At 51.7% G+C, this 27,422-nt stretch overlaps 1 protein-coding gene across 4 annotated transcripts; it reads left to right on the top strand.

The window, feature by feature from the left end:
• The first annotated feature begins 549 nt into the window (after nt 1–549).
• On the top strand, nt 550–18,897 carry DDI2 (DNA damage inducible 1 homolog 2). Of its 4 annotated transcripts, XM_027711427.2 has the most exons (10): nt 550–723; nt 5,297–5,426; nt 6,391–6,621; nt 8,502–8,628; nt 10,425–10,552; nt 11,080–11,208; nt 11,942–12,045; nt 12,455–12,644; nt 16,431–16,493; nt 16,587–16,673. In XM_027711427.2, exons 1-9 carry the CDS (start codon nt 586–588, stop codon nt 16,445–16,447), a joined length of 1,194 nt encoding a protein of 397 aa, XP_027567228.1. In that variant the 5' UTR covers nt 550–585; the 3' UTR covers nt 16,448–16,493; nt 16,587–16,673. The 4 variants fall into 4 exon arrangements, with proteins under 4 accessions (XP_027567228.1, XP_027567227.1, XP_027567226.1 ...); XM_027711426.2 differs by lacking the exons at nt 16,431–16,493; nt 16,587–16,673 and adding an exon at nt 14,464–14,668; XM_027711425.2 differs by lacking the exons at nt 16,431–16,493; nt 16,587–16,673 and adding an exon at nt 14,454–14,668.
• Nucleotides 18,898–27,422: the final 8,525 nt, after the last annotated feature.

Raw genomic sequence — 27,422 nt, 5'->3', positions numbered from 1 at the left:
ATCCCTGGGGACACAGGCACCCACCGCCTCGGGGACACAGTAACGCTCAGGGGTGCAGGGACTTCAGAGGACACCTGGGGACAGCAGTGACCACCAGGGACTCAGGGCCACCTGGGGACACAGGAACACCCAGGGCACAGGGACCCCTTGGGGCCACAGGAATCCCTTCGAGACACAGAGATCCCCTGGGGACACAGGGACCCAAGGCGGGCACAGGGACCCCTTGGGGACACGGGGACCGTTGGGGACACAGGGACCCGGGCGGGCACAGGGCCCCGGGGCGGGCACAGGGACCCCTTGGGGACACGGGGACCGTTGGGGACACAGGGCACACCCGGGCGGGCACAGGGCCCCGGGGCGGGCACAGGGACCCGGGGCGGGCACAGGGACCCGGGGCGGGCACAGGGACCCGGGGGCTCTCCGGCCCCTCCCACGTGCCGGTTTGAGGAGGGGGCGGTGCCTCCCCCCGCCGGCGCTCCCCGATTGGCCGGGCGGCGCTGATTGACGTGCGGCGCCGGGCCCGGCGGGGCGGGCGCTTTGCGACGGCGGCGCTTGTCGGCGGCGGCGGCGGCGGCGGGGACGGCCATGCTGCTCACCGTGTTCTGCCTGCGCCGCGACCGCTCCGAGATCACCTTCAGCCTCCAGGTGGACGCCGACTTCGAGCTCCAGAACTTCCGCGCCCTCTGCGAGCTGGAGTCCGGCATCCCGGCGGCCGAGAGCCAGGTCAGGGCCTGCCCCCCCCCGCGCCGCTCGGAGCGGCGGCGCCCCCGGGAGGGCCCCGGGCGGTGCCCCCGGGGTCGGGTCCGGGTGGGAGCGGCTGCGCCCCTTGCCCTGCGCAGGGGCGGGGTCCCCCCGGCTGGGAGCGGCTCCGTGGCCCCCCTTTCCCGGGGTCGCGGTCCCCGGAGCCTCCACCCCGCGGATCCGGAGTTTGGGGCTTGTTTGGGGATCGTTGGGCAGGGTCGGGGTCCCTCCCCCGCCGCCCTCCTTCGCCTCCGTCGCTTTTCCCTCAAAATCCTCGTTTTGCCCCTCGGGAGAGGGCTCCGAGTGCTCGGTGACTTGGTGCCTCCGGAAAAGGCTCGCTCTGCTCCCGCTGAGCGGCTGAAAGGGGGGAGAATAACGTGGGTTTGTTGTTTTTATTGAGGTTTAGTAGGAATTTGGTGTTTAAACGGGGCAGGATTTGGACGAGAGAAAAGGGAGTCGGAGGGTGAGGAAGGTAGTGGCCCGTGGAATCCGCAACCCCCTGAAATGTTCGGGAACGGATCTGAAATGTTTGGAAGGGGTTTGTTTATCCCATCAAAGCCCTGTCTGGTCTGGGGCCGAAAGGGCACATTGAGGCTTTTCCTCCCTTTTTTCCACACAGGTGTGGGGACCAGACGGGGACCAGACGGGCGCATCCGTGTGGTTTTCCCAGCAAATATTCCCCCTCTCAGCCCAGATTCGGGGCTCACTCGCTGCCAAAACACGCGGGAGGCTGCGAGTGGGGGCGGCCCTGGGCCATCTGTCCGTCCCTCTGGGGTTTGCTCATGGTTTGGGTTCAGTCCCACTTTTGTGGCCGTTCCTCTCGGTTTTTCCTGGGCAGGGTGGGGCTGGCTCCTTTTCTTCACACTGGCCCTGCCTGGCAGAGTTTGTGGAGTTTACTGGTGGTGGCTTTTGCTTCCCGAACCTTTTCCCAGTCCCCATTAACAAAGTGTTTTTCCAGCCAAGCCAAGATTAGTCAGTGCTGGAAGAGCTGCTGTAGGAGCAGCCCTGGAGTTGGAGTTGTCCTCATCCAGCAGGTTCCCAATGGTGCTTGGCTTTCCCTCTGCCTTGGGCAAGCCTTGTTTTTTGGGATGGGAGGTTGGTGTTGAGGGAGAAGTGGTCTCAGAGCAGGGGGAATTTTAGAATGGGAGGTTGGTGTTGAGGGGAAAGTCTCAGAGCAATGGTAGAAAATCCAGGTGAGGTGGATTTTCCTTTAGAGGAAGAAATCTTGGTTTTGGGCAGGCAGAAAGAGAGAACCCCCCCTCACATAAAGGTTCTGCGCTCCAGCAAATCCTGTGTCCACGTCCTAGATCTGGGGACAACCCCTACATGTGGGACTCCTCAGTGGCTTTGACATCTCCAGGCATGAACTGGAGCACAAACTCCTGCCTGTCAGCTTTGTCCCCTGTGTCACAGGGACCTGCAGCTCCAGGTCTGGTTTAGGAGAACGAGGGGTCGCTTCTGCTTGTTTTTTGCCCGGAGTTCCCTGGTTTGAGTTGTTCCCCCCCAGCTGACGGGACGGGAGCAGTGCTGCGCTTTTGTAGCCACCTCTGCCTTCCTTCTGCTCCTCCATCTGCCTCTCGTGCATCATCCTGCGCCGCGTCGTGCTGGGCTTTCCAGGCAGTTATTTATTGCTCCGGTGTTTGTGAGGTGTTCTGAGGATCTTTAGTGGGGAGAACAGGTTGGACATCAGGAGAAATTTCTTCATGGTTGTTAAACATTGGCAGGGGCTGCCCAGGGAGGTTTGGAGTCCCCACTCCTGGAAGTGTCCAAGGAAGGCCTGGCCATGGCATTCAGTGCTCTGGGCTGGGGGACAAGGTAGGCATCGGGCACAGGGGGGACTCCATGGGCTGGCAGGGCTTTTCCAACGCAAATGATTCTGTGTTTCTGTGAAAGTTATAAAAATGCAAGTTATCGGTGATGCAGCTCATTGTATGGAAGGATTTTGCATTCTCAAACCACAAACAGGCAGTTTTACATCTACCAAACTCAGCTGTTTCCTGCCCTTTTCCCACAGCCAAGACGGACATTGCGTTGAAGGTGTTGTGTTGGCACAAGAGAGGATGAATTTCATTGTAAGGGTCGTGCAGGGTGGAGTAAACCATTACTGTGTGTGGAAGAGGGTTAATCCCAGCCTTGCTCCCTGCTGGTTTGGGAGGTTAATTCCGGGTGCTGCCGGTTGGGGTGGAGCAGGGAGCTGTGAGGGGTCTGAGGTCAGTGTGAGATAAAGGAGGCGGCGCCTGTGGCTGTGGTGATAAGAGGAGCTGGGTGAGGAGAGGGGAAATAATTGGGCTTCCTATGGTCTCCTCCACGCACCAAGGCCGTGGCTTTTCAGGGGGAGGGACAGGGAGGCTCTTGGCAGAGCCATGTTCTTCTGGCAGCACCTCATTCCCTTCGTTTCTCTTTCTCTTTGTGCCCTCCATGTCCTGTCCTCTGCCATGCTCAGGAACGTTTGATGGGTTCTGGGTTTGGCTTGATTGCTGCCTGCTGGTGGTATCCAGCACTCCTGCGTGGGGTTCCCTGCTCCATGAGGAGGTTCTACCCTATGGATTCATCATGCACAATGAATCCATCAGTGCCTGCATCCCTGCCCAAGTCTCCTCCAGAAGAGCCCAGGTCCGGAGCCTGCAAAACAGCCACAAACCAGATCATCAAGAGGCAGCACAATCCAATCTGTTTTAGGAGTGGAGCAGAAGGGGTCAGGAGTGGATTAATCCGAGCTGTAATGGATGTACCACGAGTGCTGGGTGCTTAATTCATTGTCTGGGATGTGAGGCCGAATGCTCATAAATCCAATCCCAGCAAGACGACAGAGGTAAAGCCTCACTTAAACTGATTAACTCGTCTCTCCCAGAGTGTCTGCGCAGGGAATCTGCCATTCCAGATTTGGGTGTGCAGCTGGGATTTATGACACGCTCGCTGTGGCTGCGGCAGCGCCGACCCCGGCCGGTAATGTGAGAGCTGTGCCGGGGCTCTGCCAGCGCGGGCTGACCTTGGTTATCCGGTGCTGCCGTGTGGGGCAGGGACTGTGCACCTCAATATCGCTGCCCCCGGCCCGAGGGGCTCTGGGAGGGACCCAGGCTGGGCAGTACCTGCAGGGTGGTATCAGTGAGAAGGTAGGGGAAGCTTATGCTCATTTCCACCGCGTGTGTTGCCCCAGTTCTGCTGCCTCTGGCTGCTGTCCTACAGGGTTCTGGTCATTGGTGCTCCTCCTGCCTTACCCTGCTTTGGCACCGCTGCTGGCGGTGGGTCTCTGCTGTTTGAATGTCACAGTGAGAGTCTGTGTAAGATTTTGGAGTCGCTGGAGTGAAGCAATGGAAGGCTGTAGAGGCTGTAGTCTAGACCTTAGGACACGTAGCAGTTGGGTTTTTGGGAGCGTGTTGGATCTGCTCCCTGCGATAGCATCAGGGCTGTGGCCACGCCGGGGCTGAGAAAGCTTCTCCCATGCGGCTCGGCCAGTCCCGACCTGTGGTGAACGTATTCTTGCTGAACTGGCCTTTTCCAGCCCCAAAGAGACACAGTTTGGCTACACAAGATGGTAAACGTGAAATTTGATCATGGTCCCGAGGGGTTTAGGCCGAGTTCTCTGGTGCTCCTTGCTCTGGACTCCTGCCAGGGGTAGGATCGGTCGGACCGATCCACCTGATCTCGCTGTGCTCCAGAGAATGCACAGAAACCTCTGCCTTGGCTGGTACCATTTCTGGGAATATTTGTTCCCATAAAGCCCAGCCTTATTTTACTTTTCCTACTTCCCTGTGATTCAGGGCCTCTGTAGGTATTACAGGTCCAGTGTTAATGGAAATGGTCCAATGGGGATTATTCACCTTTATCTCAGTGTTTTTGTGTTTAATGTGCAGACTCTTCATTAAGTCAGGTTATCAAAAATAGAAATGGATGTGACTTTGTGTTTGATAGTCACAAGAAGTTTCCCACCATGGACTGATGGCAGTCTGAGCGGAGCCTTTGGGTGCTCTGAGTGTGAATAGAGTTATGTCACTGGAGTGAACTGGAAAGCACTGAGCTAATGATTGAGGTCCCTGTAGAACTGGTTATTCTGGGGAGCTGTGTTGTGGGAAAAGGCAGAGATCATAGATGTTGGGCTGGCTCATCCATGGGTATGCCTGGATCAGTGCTGCTGGCACGCCCAGGGTCAGTGGGTGCTGTCTTGGGGGCAGGTCACGCTGCAGAAAACATCCCTGACTTGTGTAATCGCAGAGGTTGGAGTTTGGAAACGTGGGCAGACAGTCCTGCTCAAGGCTTGCTTCCCTTAATGATCTTGGCCTCTAATCAGGGCAGACCAGCCCTTCTTTGGTGTGCTGGATCTCGGCAAGTCCAACCCTGCGCTGTCCAACCACGGACATGTTGAGGCCCTGCCGTGCCCGAGGGGTGTTGGCCAGGCCTGTGAGAACATCACATCTTCCCTTCTGAAGCTTGACACGGGTCTGGAGGATTTGCTGGAGCGCTTTTTTCCCTACAGAAAAGTAACATCTTGCCATGTTTTTGGTTTTCGTCCGCTCTGTGGTGCTGGTGGCTCTCCTGGCGCTCCCCCCTCGCGCAGATCGTTTATGCGGAGCGGCCGCTGACCGACAACAACAGGTCCTTGGCCTCCTATGGCTTGAAGGACGGGGACGTGGTGATCCTGCGCCAGAAGGAGACGGTGGAGCCTCGGCCTTCCATCCGCTTCCCAGGTGAGGAGGGCTCCGTGCCAGCTGCTGCTCTGAGCCTGCAGAGGTTCCTTGGGCTTTATCCAACTCCTGTCAGTGTCTGACACCCCACTGGGTGAGGGAGGGAAGGTGACTGGGATGAGGCACAGGGGCTTTTAAATTAGCTAAAGGGCTTCCAATTTAATGTTTGTTTTGTCCTGAGGAAGCCAGTGCCATTTTACTGTTGTTTTGGGGAAATATGGAGGCAGCCAGGAGGGTCCAGAACAGTTTTGGTGAAGGTGTATGAGTTTTCCTATGAGCGCTGGTTCCCTTCCCGCTGGGCATGATGGCACAGCCGTGTCAGACCCAGAAACAGTGCCTGTGGATGTGTCCTAAACCGTCCTGTGGCAAATTCCGTGAGAAGCCCCATCTTACCAAACCCAGTGGCACAATTGTGTGTACACGTGAAAGGCTCCTCCGGGAATGTCTGAGTGGAGCCCTGTGCCTCTCTCCTGCCTTCCACAGCCATTCCTAGCAAATCCCACTCATAAAATATCCCTGAAAAAGGTGCCACTGGCTGAGAAGGGCGTGGGAGCATTGCTGAGGTCCTGGTCCTGCCTCAGCTGGAGGATGGGTACCTGCAATGCAGGTCTGCAGGAATGGTACTACATTTTTTTTCCCCCTGCTTTTTTTTAACCCGAGAGACTCCGAAGTTCCTTGGAGCCACTGGGTTTAGCCCTGCGGTCCCTCCATGAGGGATTCACATCTGTGAAGCTGGGAATAACCAGTCAGCAAGTGCATTTCAGGGGATTAAAAACGGGGCAGACAGACGAGCCCAGTTACATAAACGCGCCGTCGTTCCTAACCCAGTAACCCGGGGCCGTGGCTGCGCTTCCGACTCAGCTGCTGCTCACGGGATCCGCCCTAATGCAGCATTAAGGGCAGCTCATCCTCCCCGTGGTTTTCCAGCGGGTTGTACCCACGACACCTGTGGTGTTCCTCCCTCCAGGTCTGCCCAGGATAGACTTCAGCAGCATCGCCGTGCCCGGGACGTCCTCGCAGCAGCACCAGCCCCCGGCACAGCGGCCTCGCCCGTCGCCCCCGGATGCGCCGGCGTTCCCGCAGGGCCTGGACAACCCGGCGCTGCTGCGGGAGATGCTGCTGGCCAACCCCCACGAGCTGTCCCTGCTCAAGGAGCGCAACCCGCCCCTGGCTGAGGCCTTGCTGAGCGGGGACCTCGGTGAGTCGGGCTCGGAGCTGTTGGAGGGCTGATCAGGGGTGTTTAACGAGCTGGGGTTGCTGCAGGCTCATGGAGGCTGTGGATGAAAGGTGCCTTTGGGAGCACTCCAGGCAGAGCTCCTCTTTCTGGGTGTATTTCTCCTGCTCGGCTTCTTTAATATCCTCTGTCCCCTACTCAGAAATACCAGATGCGCAGATAAGTCAGGTGTCTGTGAACATGGGTGACTCAGCTCCTGATTTTTTTCACTAAGACACTCCCAAATGCACATTTTCCAATAAAGGTGGTGTGTTTGCTGCATGCCAGAGCCTGCTGGGACTCAGCAGGGAGCAGCACGCTCCAAAACCAGCTCTGTCCGTAGTTATTGGCTGCTGTGGAAGTGAGCCTCAGAAAGGGAGAGGAAAAGGAACACACAAATAGTGTCTCTCAGGAGCTTTTTCAATAACAATAATCATAAATGTTTAAGTTTCTGTTAATCTTGGAAGTGTCCGTGTGTTTTGGGCACAGTTGAAGCCTTGTACCATGCCCTTCACTTTCTCTGCAGGTGAGTAGGTGATGTGGGTCCCTCGTTCTTCCTGTAATGAAAGCTTTGAACTCTGGTGTCCTTTTGGTACGGAAAGAGCAGAATTTTGGGCATGCAGATGTGCTTCTAAACCTCTGCAGGATGTTAGTTGGGAAATAAATCCTGTTGAGTTTGGAGAAATGAGTGAAGAGAAGGAGATTTTAGCAGGAGACTTCTCCCACTTTCAGTGTTACAGCTGAGTGATCTCCCTCTGTTAAGGGGAGCCAGAAAGAAACTTCCATGGATATTGTCAGCCTACTTAATTTTTAATTCTGGCTTTAGTTCATATCCAGAGTTAAAACCGTGTTCTTTGCATTCTTGGGCTTCTTCACGCTTCTTGCTGGGAGTCTTTCCCATCACCTTGAGCAGAGCTGCTATTCTTGGCACGGGAAACCAGAGGTTAAGCCCAAGACACTCAAAAGTGGCTCCTCTGCTGCTCTGCCTGGTCTGTGCACGTCAAACTTGGAGCCAGATGTCCATTTTCAGTCCCAAACGGCTGCACTGGGCTCTCAGGAGGAAGCGGTTTGGTCTGGTTATGCCCTTGTCCTGCTGCACAGGTGCTCCTCTCGGTGTCTGGGCACAGATCCAGTTCAGCTCGGCTCTGATTCCCAAATATCCACATGGATCTGTGCCCTGTGGCTGTGCTGGACGAAGGCACCTGCTGTCCAGAAGCCTAATTTCAAAAATCCAAATGGCAAAACGTACCAAACGACCTCCCTGAGCATGTAACAGCCCTTGAGGCAGAACTGCTTCCTGGGAACTGCATCCCTGGAAGCAAACCCACAACCCTCCTCGTGTACAGACCTCCATGGACTGCCACGTCCTTTTTGATCCCATCCAGGTAGTGAAAAATAGTCAGAAACCATCCAAAAAGTGGGGATCTAAAAGCTGTGGTTTTAAAATGTGCATCTAGACTTAGTGTCCAGCCTAGGTTCCAGTGGTAGGCATTCATCTTTATGGATTATAATCTCTGGCTTTGGTTTCCCCGGGTTTAAAGAAAGTTTTGCTGTTAGTCTGTGAGTTTTTCACTTTTTTCCCTTATAAAAATGTATGTGCCAGGAAATTGAGTTTGATTGGGCAGGGTTTGGGAAGGGACACGAGGAGAACGAGCTCTGTCCAGTTGCTTTTCATCTCAGCGGGTTCCCAAATTTGCCCCCGATCCTTTGAGGTCCATCCGTGCTGCCCTCAGAGGAAGCTTTTTTCTGTGTGCTGCCGAGTCTGCCCCTCAGCTGGCATCAAAGGAAGCATTTGCTGTGCCAGAATTTGATTTGCAAGAGTAATTTCCAGTAAAAAGCATTTCTGTATCTCTTTGTTCCCACAGAAAAATTCACGAGGGTGTTGCTGGAGCAACAGCAGGACCGAGCCCGGCGGGAGCAGGAGAGGATCCGACTCTATTCCGCTGACCCCTTTGATCTCGAGGCACAGGCCAAGATAGAAGAAGACATAAGGTAACAAACCAAAGTGCTTTGCAGGCTTCGGGGATCTTCCCTGGGGAAAACACTGCTCTGTGCTGCCTTCCATGGTGGCTTTTCCTTGGAGGAGGTAGAATCTAAACACACTCCTTGTATGAAGACACGTTCGCTTGCAGGGCAATGCTCTGGGCCACCTTAGCACGTGGGAAGGTTGGGATTCGGGATGTGTAGGTGCACCCCATCCCTGAAGTGTGTCCAGCTGAGCACAGAATGTTCTTCCCTGTGAGGGTGGGGAGGCCCTGGCACAGGTTGCCCAGAGAAGCTGTGGCTGCTCCATCCCTGGAAGTGTCCAAGGCCAGGTTGGACGGGGCTTGGAGCAACCTGGGACAGTGGGAGGTGTCCCTGCCCATGGCAGGGGGTGGAATGGTCTCTAAGGTCTCTTCCCACCCAAACCATTCCATGGCTCCATGATATGAGGTGGCAGCACTTCTGTCCATGTGTGTGATGTCCTGGAGCTGCCTGTGCTGGTCCAGTCTGAAACTGGAGCGCTTGTGGAAGGCACATCTGCTCTTGAGAGGTGGAACCTGGGGCGCCTCAGCTGTGTTCTGAGCAGAGGGCTGGGCCAGCGTTGGTCTCTGGGCTGAGCTCAGCACAGCAACGCGGCGTCACTTCTCCCAGCTGCCCTGGAGGTTTGGTTTCACATCCTGCTAATTCTTCTGTGTCTCTGGCTAATTCCAGTCTCCAACATCACCGCTGTCGGAGCGATGTTCTGCAGAAACACATTCTGCTCGTCAGCTCCCTCCCTCTTGCTGCCTGCCAAATGTAATTGCTTTGGGCTGAGGCTTGATTTCTTCAACTGAGTGATAAATCCTTGAGTCAGGACATGGCTGGTGGTTTCCCCCCTGCCCCGATAACCAAGTATCTGTCTGGTACAGACTCATCCTTGGTAAGAACAAAATTCAGTGGTGATAACAGTTGTTGGTGTTGGATAAATGCTCAGCAATGCAGAAACCAGACATTTGTAGATAGTGAAACATTGCTTGGAGGCACAGGAATGCCTCCCTTCTCTCTGCAGATGAGGGACAGATAAAGGGGATGTGCCCAAGGCTGTGCAGCTGTTTGGGAACACTTTGGGCTGAGCAGTCCCCAGATTTCACAGCCTGCCTAGTGAAAAATGAAATGGCATCAAAATAGGAGCCCTTTTCCCTTTTTTGGGAGATGCAGTCAGTGTGAATAGCCATCACTTCCAAGATTGTCCTGGGGGCCATGAGGGGCTTCTGGAAGAGCATTTCTTCTGTCGGCCTGAATTTACACCAAGGGCTTGTGCTCGTGGTGACATTTTCGCTGTGGTTTTGCTCACCTCCCTCCCTTCCTATGCCTGGAAAAGGAAGGATACCAGGGAAACAGGAAGATTTTAATGTTCAGCTGCTGTGTGGGATTCCAGGGATGTAGCTCCTGGCAACATCTCCCTGTGCCCTCGGTGTGACTAACGAATACGCGGGTTTTTTGCTCGAGACTCCTCCGGGTTAACGCTGTGGTGGCAGGTTCCCGTGGCCAACACAAGGTCATCAGGAGCTGCAGTGTGAGTTAGGCAGAGGCTGGAAGGCACAGTGGCTGCTGGGGAGCAGCTTGGTGTCTCTGGAATACACCAAGATCATTCCTAGCAATCCCTCAGCTCCAGGGTCTGTGTTTACTAACGAAGCCGTGGTTTAAATGTGTGTTTGTAAGGTGGATGGCAGCAGGTGGGATTTCCAGGTCTGTCTGTGGGTCAGAGGGATGTTACAAGGCCTGGCTGGTAGAAATTCTGATTTTTCTCTCTCCATGAAATTCAGGCAACAAAACATTGAAGAGAACATGACGATAGCGATGGAAGAGGCGCCCGAGAGCTTCGGGCAGGTGGTGATGCTCTACATCAACTGCAAAGTCAACGGGCACCCTGTGAAAGCCTTTGTGGACTCAGGTGAATTACCCTATTTTCATCTTTCTCCACACTCTCCCTCACTGAGGGTGACAGTAAACGTCCCAGTAGTTTTCCCCAGAAATCCCGTAATAAAGCACTACACGACAAGATGTTGAAGCACCTGAGCACAGCCTGGGCATTGTTTAAGGGCAGCAGAGCAAAGTGTTGAGAGAAGCAGCGTGTGAACACCCCGGATCAGGGCTCCTGGGAGAGTTTCTGGGGCTCCCATTCCTGGAAGGTCACTGCCATATGTGTGTGTGTCTTATCTCATTTTGCAGACAGGGGGATTTCACACGCCTTTAATGTAGTGGTTCCCATCCACAGCCCTAAAGGGGAAGTTCTTGGGGTTGTTCCATCTGTGCAGTAACAGTCAGTGCTGATCCGTGTGTGGGCAGCCAGGTCAGCACAGTGGGATTCCCAGGAAGCCTTTATGCCCTGGGGCTGCTGCTGAGTGCCAGATCTTGAGCTCTTCCAGGAGAGAATTTTAATTTGTGATGGGGATTTAGCAGGAATTCTGTTGCTGGCAGGTGCCCAGATGACCATCATGAGCCAAGCCTGTGCTGAGAGGTGCAACATCATGAGGCTGGTGGATCGGCGGTGGGCCGGCATCGCCAAGGGCGTAGGGACACAGAAAATCATTGGCAGAGTGCACTTAGGTAAGTGCTGGCATTTCTGGGGCAGCTTTAGCAGGGGTTTGACTGCATTTCCCACAGTCTTGGCACTGAGGAGTGTCTGGTTGGGTGCTGTAACTCCCACAGAGTAAAACCAAAGTGCATCTGCAAATGTGTTTGTTTGTCTCGGGCACAGAACTCTGTTTTCTGTCTCATTTAATGCTTTATTTTAGTGGAATTACCATAACACCTGGAGGTGAGGGAGTCCCCAGCTCCTGCAGGTGTAGAGAACACGTTCTCTGGGGGCAAAACCTGAGGTGAATGTGGAACACCAAGACCTTTCTTGTTTGGGGTGGGAGTGTTGGGCAGGGAGAGCTGCTCAGGAAGGGCTCCAGCACAGTGCAGTGTGTGCTGTTCCTTTGGGAAGAGGAGCCTCTCTGTGCTCTTGTGCAGCTTTTCTGGATGGAGACGACTGTCCTTATTACTGAAAAACCAATTCTGTTCACTGTTGTTGCTGCTTAGACTTGTGTTCTAATGAGCTACTCACAGCCCCTTGAGTTTGGAGGGTCAGAGAAGCAGGACTTGAGGCTCCTGAGCATGTCAGCTTTTAAAATAATTAACTTGGGACTGTGACAGGCCTGGCAGTCCCTGGGGCTTGCACAGGGCTGGACTTTCTGTGACCAGAGCAGTATGTCAGAGCTCTGGTTTCAGATGTGCCCGGACCTTCCCCAGCAGATTTGTTGTGCTGTAGTGGTAACTTCTCTCCCTTGTGTTTCAGCTCAGGTGCAGATTGAAGGGGATTTCCTGGCGTGCTCCTTCTCGATCCTGGAAGAGCAGCCCATGGACATGCTCCTAGGACTGGATATGCTAAAGAGGCATCAGGTATCAAAATCTCTTCTGAAACAGTTACTGGCTCTTCCAAGTTAAGCGCAAAGTGCAACATAAGTGCCTCGCCTGTCAATTCAGTAGTGTTTTCCTGGAGAGGGTTGATGCTGGAATATCTTCTATCCTGGAAGCACGTACACTACATCCATCGTGGACAGCTCCAGGGTGCCTGGCTGCTGCCTGAAGCTTTTTGCTCTGATCAGAGATGCTCAAAGCTTTATAACTGAATGATTTATTACAAATCGAGTCAGACAGGACCCTTTGCTTCGAGCTGATGCTCCTGGCCCAGCATTACCTGCTGGGAGCTGTTCCCATCGGAGTCGGGTTGTCTCACCTTGTTTCTCCCCTGTCTCCGGGACCTGACTGGCTCTCCCTCAGGCCCCTGACGTGTGGCTCTCTTCCACAGTGCTCCATCGATCTCAAGAAGAATGTTCTGGTGATCGGCACGACGGGCTCGCAGACCACGTTCCTGCCGGAGGGGGAGCTCCCGGAGTGTGCCCGGCTGGCCTACAGCGCCGGGCGCGAGGACGTGCGGCCCGAGGAGATCGCGGACCAGGAGCTGGCAGAAGCAATACAGAAATCCGTGGAGGAAGCAGGTACCAGGAGGAGCCCAGCTGAAGTGGGAGCCTGCATGTTGTTTTGCTGAGTGTCGGGATGTCTGTGAGCAGTTCCCCTTCCAGCTCTGGGGAGCAGCATCAAAGGGTGCAGAGAAGGGGCTGTATTCTTGCTCCAAGTGCACTTCTCTCTTCCTTTCTGGACAGCAAAACCTGCATGAAGGCACTTGAGGGGGTTTGCTGTTTAATTGGTGCTTTCCCTGCAGCTTCCCACCTGCCCTGGTTTCCTGGTCCTTGAGGTGTGGACATGAATGGTTGTCTGTGACACCCGGTCAGTGGTGTCACGTTGTAGTGCCTGGCAGGGCCGTGGCTCAGCTGTGGTTTTTCAGCAGCCTCGTGTAAGCACAGCTTTGGGGAAGTTTCCCAAATCCTGCTCTTAATGGCTGCACTGTGGAAAAATAGAGCAGCTGTGGCAGTGACAAAAGTTCATGGCAATTTTTAGAAACAGCACTATTGCAGCAGTTTTCCCTGGAATGGTGCTCGTGCCCTCGGAGGGGGAATTGCTTCTTGTAGTTGCTCTAAATTTCAAAAGCTGAATTCACATCCCTATGTGCATCCTCAGCCTTAAATGTGATCTGCAAAGAGAACTCTCCTGTAGTTTTGTTCCTGGTGCCCCTGGAATCCAAATGCTGCACAGATGCAGTGCCTGGGCTAGGGAAGATTTCAGTGGCTGCAAACTTTAGTGAAGTAATTTTATTTTCAGCCAAAAGAGCTGAAAGCTGAGCTATGAGCCAAACGGTTTGAAACTCACATTTTCTGTTCAACTCCTCCCTTAATTCAGCTTTTGGCTAAAGGAAGAATTCATTATTTTTTCCCTGCTGTTACAGGGAAGCTGTGAATACCTCAGAGTGTATTTCTTAGGCTTTTCCAAAACTTTTAAAGATAACATTTTATATCCAAGTGTTTTATGGAGACCTTTGACTCTTCCTGCTCATTTTCCCTCTGGAAGCACAGAGTAAATTCTACTTTCTACACTCATGCAGAACTCTTTGCTGGGTCAGGTTTAAGCTGATAAAGTTGATTCAACATTTTTTATTGCTAATTTTTTAAGACTCTAGCATGCTCATATTTAAGATTGAAGTGAGATAACAAACTTTAACAATATATTAAATTTATTTTTGTTTATTAGATATTAATATTTATATATATTTAACTATATTTAAATATTAATATTTAACCGTATTTGACCTTCCAGTCAGGTTTTGATGTCTCTAAAACTCGGGCTCAGTACCTTGGGCTTGTGTCTCTTTCCCATAACCTGGCAGGTGTAAATATTAGTTCTTTTCCTGTTAAAACCTGGAGCCTGATGGAGCCTGAGTTGGTTTTTGGAATATATCTCTACTTTGGATGAGACATTATAGTTGGTTGGGTTAGTTCTCTGCTGAAAGGGTCGAATAACAAGCAACCCTCAGCTCAAACTATGAGTCTTTACAGTAAAAACATTTTAGTCGAGTGTTTGAAAAAGAAGTGCCTGAAATGACTTAAATCCAAGCTGCTTATGTACCTCATAGAGTTCTAAGGACCACATGGCTTTGTTCAGCCTAATCAGCACTCGACCACTTTCCGTTGATGCTGAGCCCTAGAGGAATGTAAAAGATTTATGGGAATAGGAAATGCATGTTGTGTGTTCACTTCATGCTCACAGAACACCAAAGCACAGGACTAAGGGGGGGTCGTGTTCAGATTGACTGTGACAGTCCTGACACAGGACCAGCCTCTGGCCCACAGGCATTTGTTGGCTGTATCCTAAAATGTCAGCAAATTCCCTCTCTCTCTCTTCCAAAACTTGAGTTGCTGCTAGGTGGTACCAGGAAAACCAAGAAAGGAAAGAACAGGAAACGGAAGAAGGAGAGAAAGAGAACAAGATGAAGCACCACAGAAGCTCAGCTCGCCACAAGATGTGTGTTCTTTCCTAAGAGCTGGAATTTTTGCTGCCTTCCAGGAGATGGTACAACACAAATGGCTGCTTGCACCTGGAGGCTATTAAAGTGCTCGTTTTGAATGCACCTGGATTATCCCTGAGCTTTATTTAATCCCTGAAGCCCACTTAAGGGAGCCTCATGACTTCTGTCAGCTGACCTGCTGGTGGTTCAGACCTACAGAAGGCAGCTGAGGTGGTGGTGGAGCCCTGGTGTGGTTCACTGGTATCCAGATCCTCCACGTCCTCATTTATCTCTGAGGGCTTTATGCTCTTTTGTGCCAATTTCCCATCACTGGAAAACTCAGTGATCATGGGGGGTTCACAAACCTGGCAGCAAAACTGGAGCTGTTTGAGAAGGAAGAAAGGAAGTGTAGCCAGGCAGGTCACCCCATACACAGCTTTTCATCCAGGCAGCCTCAGTCCAAGTTGCTGCCACCACACACAACTCGGGCTGTTCCTGATTTAAATTCCTGAGAGGAATTTATCCCTGATGGTGCACTTTGTGGGGAAGAGTTTGTTCCTGGTATTAGCTGGATCAATATCCCTGATGGGGCTGGGATTCAGCTCCTGTAGATGCCCCAGGAGGAGGATGACACAGAGCAGTGCTTGGCAGAAAAACAGCTCCTGCTGCTGCCTAAATGCAGCTCCCCGGCGGGTTTGATCAGACCCTCATTAATGATCCAACGGGTCAAAGGACAGTTCTGCTTCCTCCCTAAAGGGTTGGTTTGGGAACAGAGTGAGAACGTAATCCTTCCACATAGAAACAGAAAGGATCCCTCTGGTTTTCATCTGTATCCATATCCTGTGTCACAAGGCTTTTCCCTTAGGAAAGATGAGCAGTGCATCAATCCAAGGGGTGGTATCATGGCACATACTGCACCAGTTTTAGTTAACAGAGAATAAAAGAACAAGAGGCTGAGGAGAGAAAGGCAGATTCCATGTTGTGGAATTTAAAGGGAATCCCGGCTGTAGGTGTGGGCGTGGTGAGCTGTGCCCCAGTACTCCTGTAGAAAGGGAAAGACTTCAGGAAAACTAGTGTTTAAGACCACTGAATTTGGGAGGGGAAAGGGAGCTTATGCAGCACAAAATATGGATGTGTGACCTGGGAGGAGCAGGGCTGTGATGGCAGGACTGATCTGACCGCAAAGGTCGGGTGAGTGATTTAACAAGAGTGCTGATACCTCAGCTAGATTAGACTGTCAGCAAGATAAGGTCACTTCTTTAACCTCTCCTGATAACCAGAGCAGTGTGTGGTGCTACTGGTAGACATCTGCTATTCATCCAGTCTCATGGGGAAAAGGAAGCAGCGAGCTGGGCTTGGCTTCTGCCTGTTTCTCGTTTGCTTTGCTCTTCCCAGCCTCGTCAGCAGCTCCTTTGGGGGGTTTCTTTCCCCTTTGGATCTGTACTCTTTTGCAGCAGGCTGGTGTTGGTTCGCCTTCTCTTACCTGTGAAGGCACTGCTGGGAGCACAACCCAAGAATGGTGTAGCCATCTCAATTCTCATATGCCTGAAACATGTCTCCTGAGTATCTCCAGCCAGAGGGAAAACAGAGCAGTAGATGCATGCCCTGTGCCGTGTGTGGTTTAGCAAGTGTGTAGCATCACCCACGGACCGCTCTGCAGCACAGAGAGTACAGAGCAACCTTTAAATTGTTCTTTGGCAGAGTTATCATGACTCGATGTACTGAATTTCCCAGGCAGAATCCTTCTGGGAGGCAGGAGCTCCTGCAGCCTCCACGCTGTCACGCTGGACAGTCGGGAGTGGAGCTGAGCAGGGCTGTGACCGTGCATGGTGTGTGCTCTGAATGCTAACACGAGTTTGGTGTGTTTGTTTCCTAATCCAAACAGAACGTCGGAAGCCTTGATGCATGTAGTGTGTGTTTACTGCAGCTGGAGTGGGCCACAGACCAGGTATTTACAGCCACCCGTTCCGGTTTGCGCTGCCGCGGTGCAAACGGTGGTTCTGCCATGTCCTGACTGCTCCTGTCCTTCTGTCTTCTCCAGAGAATAGTGACAAAGAAACTACCTCACTGGAAATGCCCTCATTACCAGCTTCTGATGGGTTTCAAAATCCAGTCCAGTCTTCAGGACTAAATTCCAAGATCTGTAATCCCACAAATCAATTACTTGATCGTTCTGTCTCTGCCCCTGCTTCAATTTGCTCATCCGAATCCAGCCTTGCAGAGCCCATTGATCCCAGAGCCGTCAAGACTTTTGACTCTTCACCTGAACGCCAGATAATCCCGGAAAAAGAGCATCCTCTGGTGTTAGAGCATCTTTCCAATAGCTCTTCCTTGGCAAATAACCCGTCTCCCCACACCGGGGAGGCAACCTGCTCCAATCCAGCTTGCCTTTCACAGAAGACACTCGAAGAAACATTTATTGCTGACATTTTAAAGGAATGTAATGCTAAAGGACAAGATCACAGTCAGGAACATCCTCTGGAAGTGACAAAAGACAATTTGACTGACACTGCTGCCAAGCATGGGCAGGATGAAGATGTCTGTCTGCCTTCGGAGCAGGAGCAAGAGCATGAGCTTCCCATAGGCCATCGGACGTGCAAAGAGCCAGAAAAGGAACATCTGGAGGAGCAAAATGAGACAACTGACCCAGAACTTCCTTGCCATGTTGGTGGGGTTGAGAAACCTGTTGTGGCAGAAGCCAACCAGCCAGAAGATCCTCCCCTGGAAACAAGAGATGGACTAGAGAGAGCAGGTCTTTCCTGTGCGAAAGGGATTATCCAGCTGTCAGCCTCCTGTGTGCACATGGAAGCCTCCATGGAAGTCGATGTAGTTGAGCAGGATGCAGCTGAAGTGCGGAGCTCAGCAAGGGAGCAGAAGCAGCAGACCGACGACAGATGTGTATCTGACCTGAGCTCGGATGCCTTTTCCATGGAGGTGGAGTTGCTGAAGTCTCCGTCCTCCTCGAGGGCTCTGCTTCCCACTGGTGATGTCCTGCAGTCTAAAAGCTCTGGGGAAATTCCTGCAGAGTTGTCTAATTTGGTGGCTGAAGTCAGCTCTTCCCCCTCCAGCATCCACGAGCTGAACACGGCTCCAGGAGGACCTTCAGAAGAGCCATGTTTCCCTCTGGCATCAGCCTTGAAAGAGCTTCACAAACTCTTGGTTATCAGTCGGAAAGGGGAATGTAAGATTCTCACCTCGGAAGAAGTCTCCCAGCTGGAAATGGTTCGCAGAGAGCCAGCAACAGTGGAGAAGGGGCTTCCTGAAGGTGAGCAGAAAGGCTCAGATCCAGCGAGCCAGGAACAGAGCTGCTCCTGCCCCGAGGTGAGGTCTGAGGGGAGCCAGCCTTGTGATTCCAGCAGAGAGCACGTCAGCACCGGGCCCGTCGGTCATGGTCAGCCTGCACTCGGGGAGGGGGCTCTAGGGAGGCAGAAGGGTCCAGGTAAGAGCCATTTGGTCCTGGAGAGTTCTGCAGCCACACCTGGGCAGCAGCAGAGCCTGGAGCAGGGGGAGGCTTTGGCAGAAGCTTCTCAGAGTCCAGCTAGTCCGACTTTGGAGCAAAACACACCCGTTTCCTCCACACCTGCTTTGGGTGAAGGCGCACCTCAGGATACGAAGGGCCTGTTCACGGGAGCGCCTGGGAGGAGCAGCAGTGCTGCTCCTGAGGGTGGGTGTGAGGAGCCACCACTGAACCCACCAGCTGCCTGCACCAGACTGGCCGCGGGTGCCACTCCAGCCCCTGCTTTCCCTGCGGCTGATGTCGACCGGATCCTCAATGCTGGTTTCACCCCGCGGGAGGCTCTCGAGGCCTTGGAACAAGCGGATGGAAATGCAGATCTTGCTCTTCTCATTTTGCTGGCCAAGAGTATCGTCGTTCCCACGTAACAGGGAGCTGGCTGGGGGGTCTTCTACAGGATGTATCTCAATTACACACCACAATGGATGAGCAGAATGTTGAGCCAGATTTTTTAATTATTTGCAGCCAAAGTAACTTGTCTCTTCTGTTTTACTTAATAGATTTGGCCTCTGAGAAGAAAGAAAACATCCTAGCATTGTGTGGACAGAATAGCTTTTAATTCTTCATACTGGATTAAAATGACTGGGTTATTTAAATGTACAATTTTAGAATAAGCTCCAGTGCTACGAATAAAAAGCAGAAGCCGTTGCGCTCACTGCCCTGCCTGGAGCAAAGTGGGTTGTGACAGGAATTGGCCATGGGATGGGAGGTGCACATGGAGTCCACACGGACTCTGGATTTGTTGTAGCTCTTTGTAACCCAAAATCCAGCTGTTGAAACCATCCTGGCAGCAACTAAAGATGTGTAGATGCCCACAGACATAAAAGGCTTTGTTAGAGGAGCGAGGGGTGTGGGTTTTTTGGGGAGTGTGTTTTTGTGTGTGCACGGGGAAGGCTGATGCTTATTTTGCCAAACTCTTTTAAGCTGGTTAGATTTAGAGTTGGACTCGATGATCCTTGTGGATCCCTTCCAACCCAGAATATTCTGTGATGCTCTTGGGCCAGTGTGTTCCAGTTTACAACATGGGGATAGAAGAAGGGAAGGGATAGAATTTGGTGCTACCAAAACTTTAAAGAGACATTTTAACTTATTTGGAGATGCATTGGTATTAATTGCAGGGGACAGGGGGAGGGAAAAGGAGTATTTGACATTTTTTTCTAGCCTTGCCCACATCTCATTTCCCCCATGCAGAAAGAACAAGCTCAACCACTTAAAGGCAAAACCTTAACAACAAATTTGTTTAACAAACCAACCAACCATGTGTTATGGCTCCAAATCCTCCTCTGCCCGGGGAGGAATGAACTTCATCTCAGTGGCTGCATTCCCTGTGCTCTGAGAGGGGCTGTGATTGGAAGAAGGATCTGCTTTGCACTGGTTTGTCTGGATGTTTGGGGACGATCAGCCTCTGAGCTGGGGGGTGCTGATCTCACACCTCTTCAAGAGCGAGGGCTCCCCAGTAGGGTTCATGAAACAAATGCACTGACGTGGCTTCTGTGCTACAACCGTCGTGGCCTTCTGGGACACCCCTGGGGAGTCCCTGCGTGGTGAGGCCTCACTGAGGCTGTGCTGTAGGAAGCCCTTTCCAGATGCTTTTCTTGGGGGATGATGCTCTGCAAAGCCCCAAAACTCTGTTGGGGCTGGGGAAGGAGAAGGAAAGTGTGGCTGAAACCAAAATTTAAGTAGGAACTTTGATTTAGTCCCACTTGCAAATCTCAGAAGTGGCTTTGTGTCAGGTGTTCATCTTGAACTTGCTGTGCTGAGCTGAACGTGGAGTGATGGCTCAGCAGCACCAGACACGTGTTTTTGTTTGTGGCTTCCATGTGGTGTTGTCATTGTCTCAGGCCTGTGTCCTGATGTTTCGTGTTCCCTGTTGCTTTAGCAGGTTTCCTACATGTGTGCTGGGCTGTTTTCATGCAGGTGGCATTTAAAACCAACCCAGATTTGGTTTCATCTGTCACCTTGCAAGAGTTTCTGCTGTCAGTGAGCGCTGGTGTCAGATTCGTCTCAGACACGTGGGCAGCCAGGAGATCCTTTACAGTAATGAAGAGCCTTAAGGCATTCCACTGTCAAAGGGAGCTTTTCCATGAGCTGGGGCAGTCCCAGCCAGGCCTGGAGCTCCCAGACAGGTTTGGCTTATGTCCCTCTGCTTGTGATGCCGGCAGCGGGTGTTGCTCCATGTGGGAAGCAGTGCTTGGCTGTCTGGGAACCCCCCACCTGAGCAGCATCCAGCAATTCACTTGGAGTCTGCTCAAAATGAGTTCCTGAGGCCAGACTGCAGCTTTCTCGTCTTCACCGTGTGAGTGGTGGAGTTCCCCCTGCTGAAGGTTTGGTTTAATATTCTTGCAGTGAGCACCTCAAATCAGCAAAAGCCCCTCTGTGAAGGGCAGCACCTGGGCTGGTACAGGAGTAGTGTCATCAGGTCTCTAGAAGCCTTAGGAAATAGAATATATTAGACCTGTTCCCATCTGCATCTGGTTCACTATCAGAAGCAGCAGCAACGAGGCTCCAGCTCTCAGATCCAGAGTGACTTCAGACAGCTGAATCTGCTCCCAGTTTGTGCCCTGGGGCTGGGTGAGGTGGTCCTGGGAGCAAAGTAACGCAGGTAGCAGGTACAGGTTGGCCCTCTTGGATGCAGGAGAGCTGAACCTGCACCCTTAGTCTGCATGTGGATCTACTGCCAGCTGCTTGGAGCATCATATGTTGGCTGCTCAATGTTAGCTCCTCATGTTAGCTCCTCAGTGTTAGCCCCTTGTGCTCACCCTTTCTGTTTTAGGAGCTGCTGCTCTGCACCGGGCTGGGGACAGGCTCTGGTTTCACGGCCACAGCGACTTAGGCTGCGCATACGGAATTTACGCTATAAAAGCTTTAGAGCATCAGCCAGTCTGCTTCAATGCTCAGTTTTACTCCTTGTCAAATACAAGTTTTGAAACCCGCCCTCCTGCCAAAGCTGTATGGAAGCATTTATCCATAGTGCTAGAATTCCCTGGGTAACTCTCTCAACTGCTAGAAACAAACCCTGACCCCCAACTGATAAATACTTGTAAAACTTTTATCAAGTAGGTCCAAGCCTGGTGATTTAAATCTCTTCATTTCCGAGCCTTGCTTTGAGTGAATGGCTATGTGCTGCTGAATTAGTGAATAATTTTTTTAGGAGCGAGATTTAGGAGAAAATTGGGGCAGTGGTGAGTATTTAAGGTTAAAATAAAATGTAATAGAATGTGTGTTTAGCGAACGCTGTCTAAAAGTTGTCTTTGTTTCAATGTGTCCTCTCTGCTGTGTGCACACACACGTCCTCTGCTCAGCTTCCAGCAATCCCTTCGCTGGTCCCTGTGCTGACCTGGCTCACAGAGTGGGAATATTTCTATGGAAGGAGGGACGGCAGAGCGCTACAGCTTGTTGGCTACAGCAGGGGATAAAGGTACCACCAAAAGCTTTTCAGGTTTCCAAAGAGCTGTGTATCCTGGCCTAAAATCAGACCTTTGCTCTCTTCTCTTCTCCCTCATCATTAATCGGTGCCCCAGTGTCCTAATGTCACATCAGCAAAGGGATTTCACCATGAAAGTCCTGCTCTAGAGAGTAAAGCAACGCTCAGAAGCTGCTTCGTGAAGCTGCCAGTGCCTGTGGGACCGGGTGGGTCTGTAGAGATTGTTTCTGGGTGTTCCCTGGAGCCACTGTTGGTTTTGGATGTATTATTTTCCTTAAAGATATGGAAGCAATGGCCTTGGCCTCTTGCTGAGCATGTGTTTCTCTACACAAGGCCGTAGGTGAGCACAGAGGGATGTTTAGTGAAATCTCAAAATCTGGAAGTTTCTGGGCACAAGTGACTGACAAGAGGAGGGATTATTCCTGGGGATGGTCCCTGGCATGTTTTCCTGCTGCTGGACAGAGCTGAGCTGTGCTGTTACCCTGACAATCTGCCTCGTTGCTGCATCTGTTTGACTTTCTACATAGGCACTTGGTCTCCAGGACTGTTAATCTTGTACCTTCTCTGTGTTCCTCTCTTCCTGTCTTTGTCTCTCCCTCTTGCCGTCCTCTCCTCAAAAGTAGCAATATTTAAGTGTACTTGCTGAATGCTAACTTCAGTTTTCTCTAAGATGCTATGCCATTGACAAAAGGAGAAGCAGATCCTAGAGGTTTCTTCACCAGACTTGGATTTCTTGCCAAACAGCTCCCCAGAACTTTAACAGGAATTCAAAGAGGAGAAATCCAGAGGTATTTTTGCCTGCCTCTCTCGGAAGTCAGCTTGGGAAACGGGGTCGGTTTCGTGTACATCATTCCCCTCTGAAGTGTTCAAGAGATTTCTTCCTGCACTGTGTAGATGAGGCTTGGTCTGTGATCCAAATGTACCTTTGGGTCACACTTTGATGCTTTTTAGCTTCAGAGTTTTACAGACTCACTTAGGGAACTTGAGGGAATCAATACTCAGGAATCCTAAAGCTGGTTGCGTTTGTGTTGTTGACTCTCGTGGGCTGAACACGCTGCGGCCTCGCAGGCGGCTGAAGGGAGGAGAGTGGGTGTGTCACCAGTGGGATGTGGTTCTGCCCAGAGTAATACACACTTGATTCTTTTTTTGATTTTTTTTTTTTTTTAATATCGGGGGACTGTTTATCAACAAAATTGATGTGTAAAGAAAATTTGATATTTAAAAAAATGAATAAAAACTTTATCATAATGTTGCTTGGTTGGTCTGTCTGTATTTCTGAGGCCAGCAGCTCTGCACTCAGATCCTTCTCTGCCTTTTTTGCCAAAGCCAGTGGATTTTCCTTAACATAAATGTCATTTTAAACGTAACAAGTAGAAATCTGTGGGTAAAATTATTCCAGTTGGCAGGGCCCGAGAACAGGCACGAGAAATTCCTGTATTCCCCTTCTTTGGGGATGGGCTGATGGGTCCTTCAGGCAGGACTTGGAAGTGGAAGAGCATTGAGAATAAACACAAAATGCAGCACTTGGACACAGCTCTGTCTGATGAAAAAATGAATAAGGCACTCCTTGTCTCCTACCTAAATACCTCCTTTCCAGCCTGATTAGGAGATGGTTTTCTTTTCCTGGAGCTGGAATTTAATTTCTTGGGTCATTAAAAACATTGGCATTTCTATCCCCGCAAAGCTCATGACAGTTGTAGTTAGAAATAACTTTTTTGAAGTCCCATTCTCTTAGTGTGAGAGAACAGGTTTTGGAAGGGAGGAGTAGAGGATATTCCTCCTCTGAAACTTGGGGCACAGTGACAAACCCCAAGATAGCATCTCATGGAGCAGCAATTCCTTCTTCAGATCTGGAAAAACTTGCACTTTTCCTTGGGACAACACTGAGGTTTTGACTGTCTTAAGTCCTCGCTATCAAAAGTTGTCAGTGTTGGTACCAGATGAGAGACACAGACACGATGGGTTATGAATCAGTTGCTGTGACAAATTTGGCAGTAGTTTCCTAACATGTTCAGAGCTCTGCATGTGCTGCTGTTGGCAGTGTTAGAGCCAAGTGAGGTCATTAGTGTCATGAGGTCATTAATTAGGAGGCAAAACTACATTTTGAATCCTGTTCTCAGGGTGGGAAAGGGTTTAATGTGAGGGTTGCTACAGCCTCATCATACATTGACCAAAGCGTTCACTGTGATTTTTTCTGCTGGGAGATGATTTAAGGACTAAGTGCCCTGGTTCAAAACTGTTTTGAGCACTTGGGCCTTGTTTTTTCTGCTTGAGGAAGATGGTTTTATTTTGGTAACATATAAAAGTGAAAATTAACCACAGTTATGGTTGTGTTCACATTTGGGATTGTCCCAGTCTGAATTGGGAATGAAAGCTGAAGGAGGGTAGGTTGGCCTCCCCCTCCCTGGAAGTGTCCAAGGCCAGGTTGGACGGGGCTTGGAGCCACCTGGGCTAATGGAAGGTGTCCCTGCCCATGGCAGGGGGTGGAACGAGATCTTTAAGGTCCCTTCCAACACAAACCAGTCCGGGATTCTGTGAATTTGGGTATTGGCACTGAAATCTGCAGCCTTTATACAGCCAAGAGACGATCACACCCTGTGCAATAAATGTAAAGGTGCTCCAGGTCGGTGTGTTTTCCTTGGTTATTTTTTGTGGGCCTTTAGGAGTAGAGGTCTCCCCTAAAAACTCCCCACAGAGGTCTGGAGTTTAAAAATAACAGCTGAGGGTTTTCTGAGCAGTCACGTGGGCGCTGAGGCTGCGCTAAGAGCAGAGTGCAGAGAGGTGAGGTGAGGGTTGCAACATGCGACTTCCTGCACCGGAACACTCAGGGAATGCTCAGCAGAAGGAACGTGACCAAGCCATTGCTCAGGAATTCTGCAGTGCCTCCCAACAGCCCTGCCTGGCCTCTCTGCAGTCCCATGGTCTGAGCGTATGCCTGGTGTGCCTTTGCCAAGGGAACCACTTTTTGGGCATGTTTGTCACCAGAATGGGATTTGGGAAATCCTGCTGGCCAGCCCGGCTTTTGATTCACTGTGGTCTTACATGGATTATCTGCTCTGCCTCATTCCCTGGGGGCATGCTGGGGGTGCAGGGACCCCTTGGAAGTGTAACCACTCCACTATGACATAATTGCCTCTGACAACCACGTGTACTAATTACAGGGTGCTGTCATGATTGCCAGTAAAGCACTGAGTCACAAGGATGTGAGTGCTGGTGATTGAAATCCCTCACGATAGCCACTGCCAAAGGAGTGGCTGTTTCCCAGTCCCTTTGTTAAGAAATGGAAACGGGACGAGGTTTAAAATCAAACCACTTTTGCCTGGCTGTGGAAATGGAGGTGTGTTCACTTATAAGCCAACGGTTTCTTCTGTGTTTTTTTCCTAATACTCATTTTTTTCCTGCCTGGATCACTGGCAGCATTATTGAAGTGCCCTATGACTGCACTGCATTAGGTAGTACCTTAGGAGCATCTCGCATGTAACACACCTTGCTCAGGAGGTGATAGCCTTCTGTCCTTCCTCACTCTCTGTCTGTCACAAGTGCCCAGCGGCTCCTCTCCTTGTGGATCACGTTATTCATGCCAACTTCAGGCTGCAAATAATAAGCAAAGAGTTAAAAACCTCTTGGGAAGAGAGTGGGAAGCAGCCCAACATGTGGAGGGAGTGGGATGGAGCCTCCCAAGCTTGTCTAAGGAGAATGGCAGCTGTCTAAATGCTGGGAGTGAGGAATTTTCCATGTAAATCCCTAATTGCGTGGTGGGTGCTTTAAGGGATTACAACCAACTCCTTTTACTGGGAGTAAAATGCTTGGGGCACTCAAAGCATCCAGGAAAGCTGCAGGAGACCAGGAAGTCTGCCCTACCATAGAATCCTAGAATGGTTTGGGTTGGAAGGGACCTTAAAGATCATCTCCTTCCAACCCCCATGGGATTATACAGGTGTGGATGCTGCACCTGGTGCCTCTGGAGCAATGAGGAATGCAAATGGATGCGCATGCCTGCTGGTGTTGCTCATTTTCCTTAGACTTCATGCTTTAAATCCTAAAATTCACCAGCAAAGAATAAAACAGTGCGTGGGATCTGTTGGGCTGCTTTAAAAGGAGCTGACTTTAGTCTCTCCAGTGACTTGTTGGGGATCAGGCTTGGATGCTTCATGCTCAGGACTGCTGTGGAGTAGTTGTGTGTGGGTTTTAGGGGGGTCCTTTCCCTCAAGTCCCCCCCGGTTCAGTAGGAGAGAGTCACCTTCCTCCCCAGCTGCTGAGACAAGCTCTTATCCTTCGGATCTCACTTAAAATGTTTCTTCTTCTCTAGAGGCTGGTGGGGAGCTGGAAAATAAGACTTTTCTGCTTTGGCTCACTTCTAACCCAAGCACTAAAGAGCTGCACTCTCTTCCCTTCCCTGGGAGTTTCTCCCATGGTTTCCAAAGCTGTTTAACTGGCTGGGCTGTTCCTGCAGGGAAAGAGCAGGTTTGGCCTGGTGTGGTTTCTTTATCCAAGTCCTTGCTCAGCCCTTTCCTTCCCTGCCAGCAGGTTATTTACAGAGGAAGGGGTGGGAATGGCAGGGAATGTGCTCCTGGGGAGCTGCTGGCTTTTCCTTTTTTAATTGCTTTGACTTTCAGTTCCATTTTCAGTTCCAGGGTCGGGTGCAGGCACTAAGCCAGCCTCGAGTCACAATTCTTCACCTCAGTCTCAGGAGGAGAGTTTATTATTATTTTTTATTTATTTAACCCCCCTCCATCGAGCCTTTGTGCCAGCTCCTGGTTCTGTCCTGTGATGGCAAGTAGGACTTCTATCTGAGTTTTTTAGGAGCTTTTCCCAGCGATGGAGGTTTAGGCTGAAGCAACACTTAATGTGGCCCATTTTTGGATCCATGGTGCCACCCAGCACATGGACCCCAACAAAGAGCTAGATCCCCTATTTCAAGTTGCTGGAGGGGGACTGAAGGAAGCACTGCTGAAGCCCACAATGGTGGGGTGCCATGTGGACTCCCCATTTTTCCCTCACCACGGAATATCTCCCTTTCCTTTGAGGCCAGGACCCCAAAGCCAGAGGCTGGGCGGTTGGTGGCCACCTCACCTGGTGTCCCCAAACCCACTGTGTGTCCACTCAGCAGGCACCCAACACCACTGTCCCCTCCTGTCCCCTCAGGTGACTGTGAGGGACCCAACACCATCTCCCCTCACCCCCCTCACATCCCTCCTTGCTGTGAGGGACCCAATGCCATCTTCTATCGTGTCCTCTCACTGGGTCATGAGGGTCCCAAATGCCATCTCCCCTCACCAAGGTCAAGGACATAATGAACTCAAAGCCATCCCCCCTCATGTCCCCTCACTGTCCCCAATGCCATCTCCCTTAATGTCTCCTCACTGAGCCTGGGGCTGTGTGGGACTTTGTGCCATCTCCCTCCATGCCCTCACTGTCTCCAACACCACCTCCTCCCGTGTCCCCTCAAAGAGCCCAGAGCCATGAGGGACCCGGTGCCATCTCCCCTCACATCCCCCCTCACTGTCCCCAACACCATCTCCCCTCGTGTCCCTTCACTGTCCCCAATGCCATCTCCCCTCGCGTTCCATCAGTAGCTCATGAGAGCGCCAACGCCATCTCTCCTCACGTCCCTCACTGTCCCCAGTGCCATCTCCCTCAACATGCCCCCACTCATCTCCTCTCACCTCTCCAATGTCATCTCCTCTCATGTCCCTGTTGCTGGCTCAAGAGGGACTCAGTGCCATTCCCGTCACATTCCCCCTCACATCCCATGACCGTCTCCAACGCCATCTCCCCTCGTCCCCCTCAATCCCCTCTGTGGCTCATGAGGGGCTCAGCGCCGTCTCCCTCACGGGGTCACGAGGGTCCCACCGCCATTGCCCCTCCACCCCCTCGCCCCTGAGGGGGCCTGCGGGCGCCATTTGGGTCGGGCAAGGGCTGGGCCGGGCTCGACTCGG

The sequence above is a fragment of the Pipra filicauda genome, unplaced genomic scaffold, assembly GCF_003945595.2.
Source record: "Pipra filicauda isolate LSUMZ 115617 unplaced genomic scaffold, ASM394559v2 scaffold421_size600610_pilon, whole genome shotgun sequence".
In the NCBI taxonomy this organism is placed as follows: Eukaryota; Metazoa; Chordata; class Aves; order Passeriformes; family Pipridae; genus Pipra; species Pipra filicauda.
The sequence above is the reverse complement of the archived record's forward strand: the minus strand, read 5'-3'. Positions and strand labels throughout refer to the sequence as shown.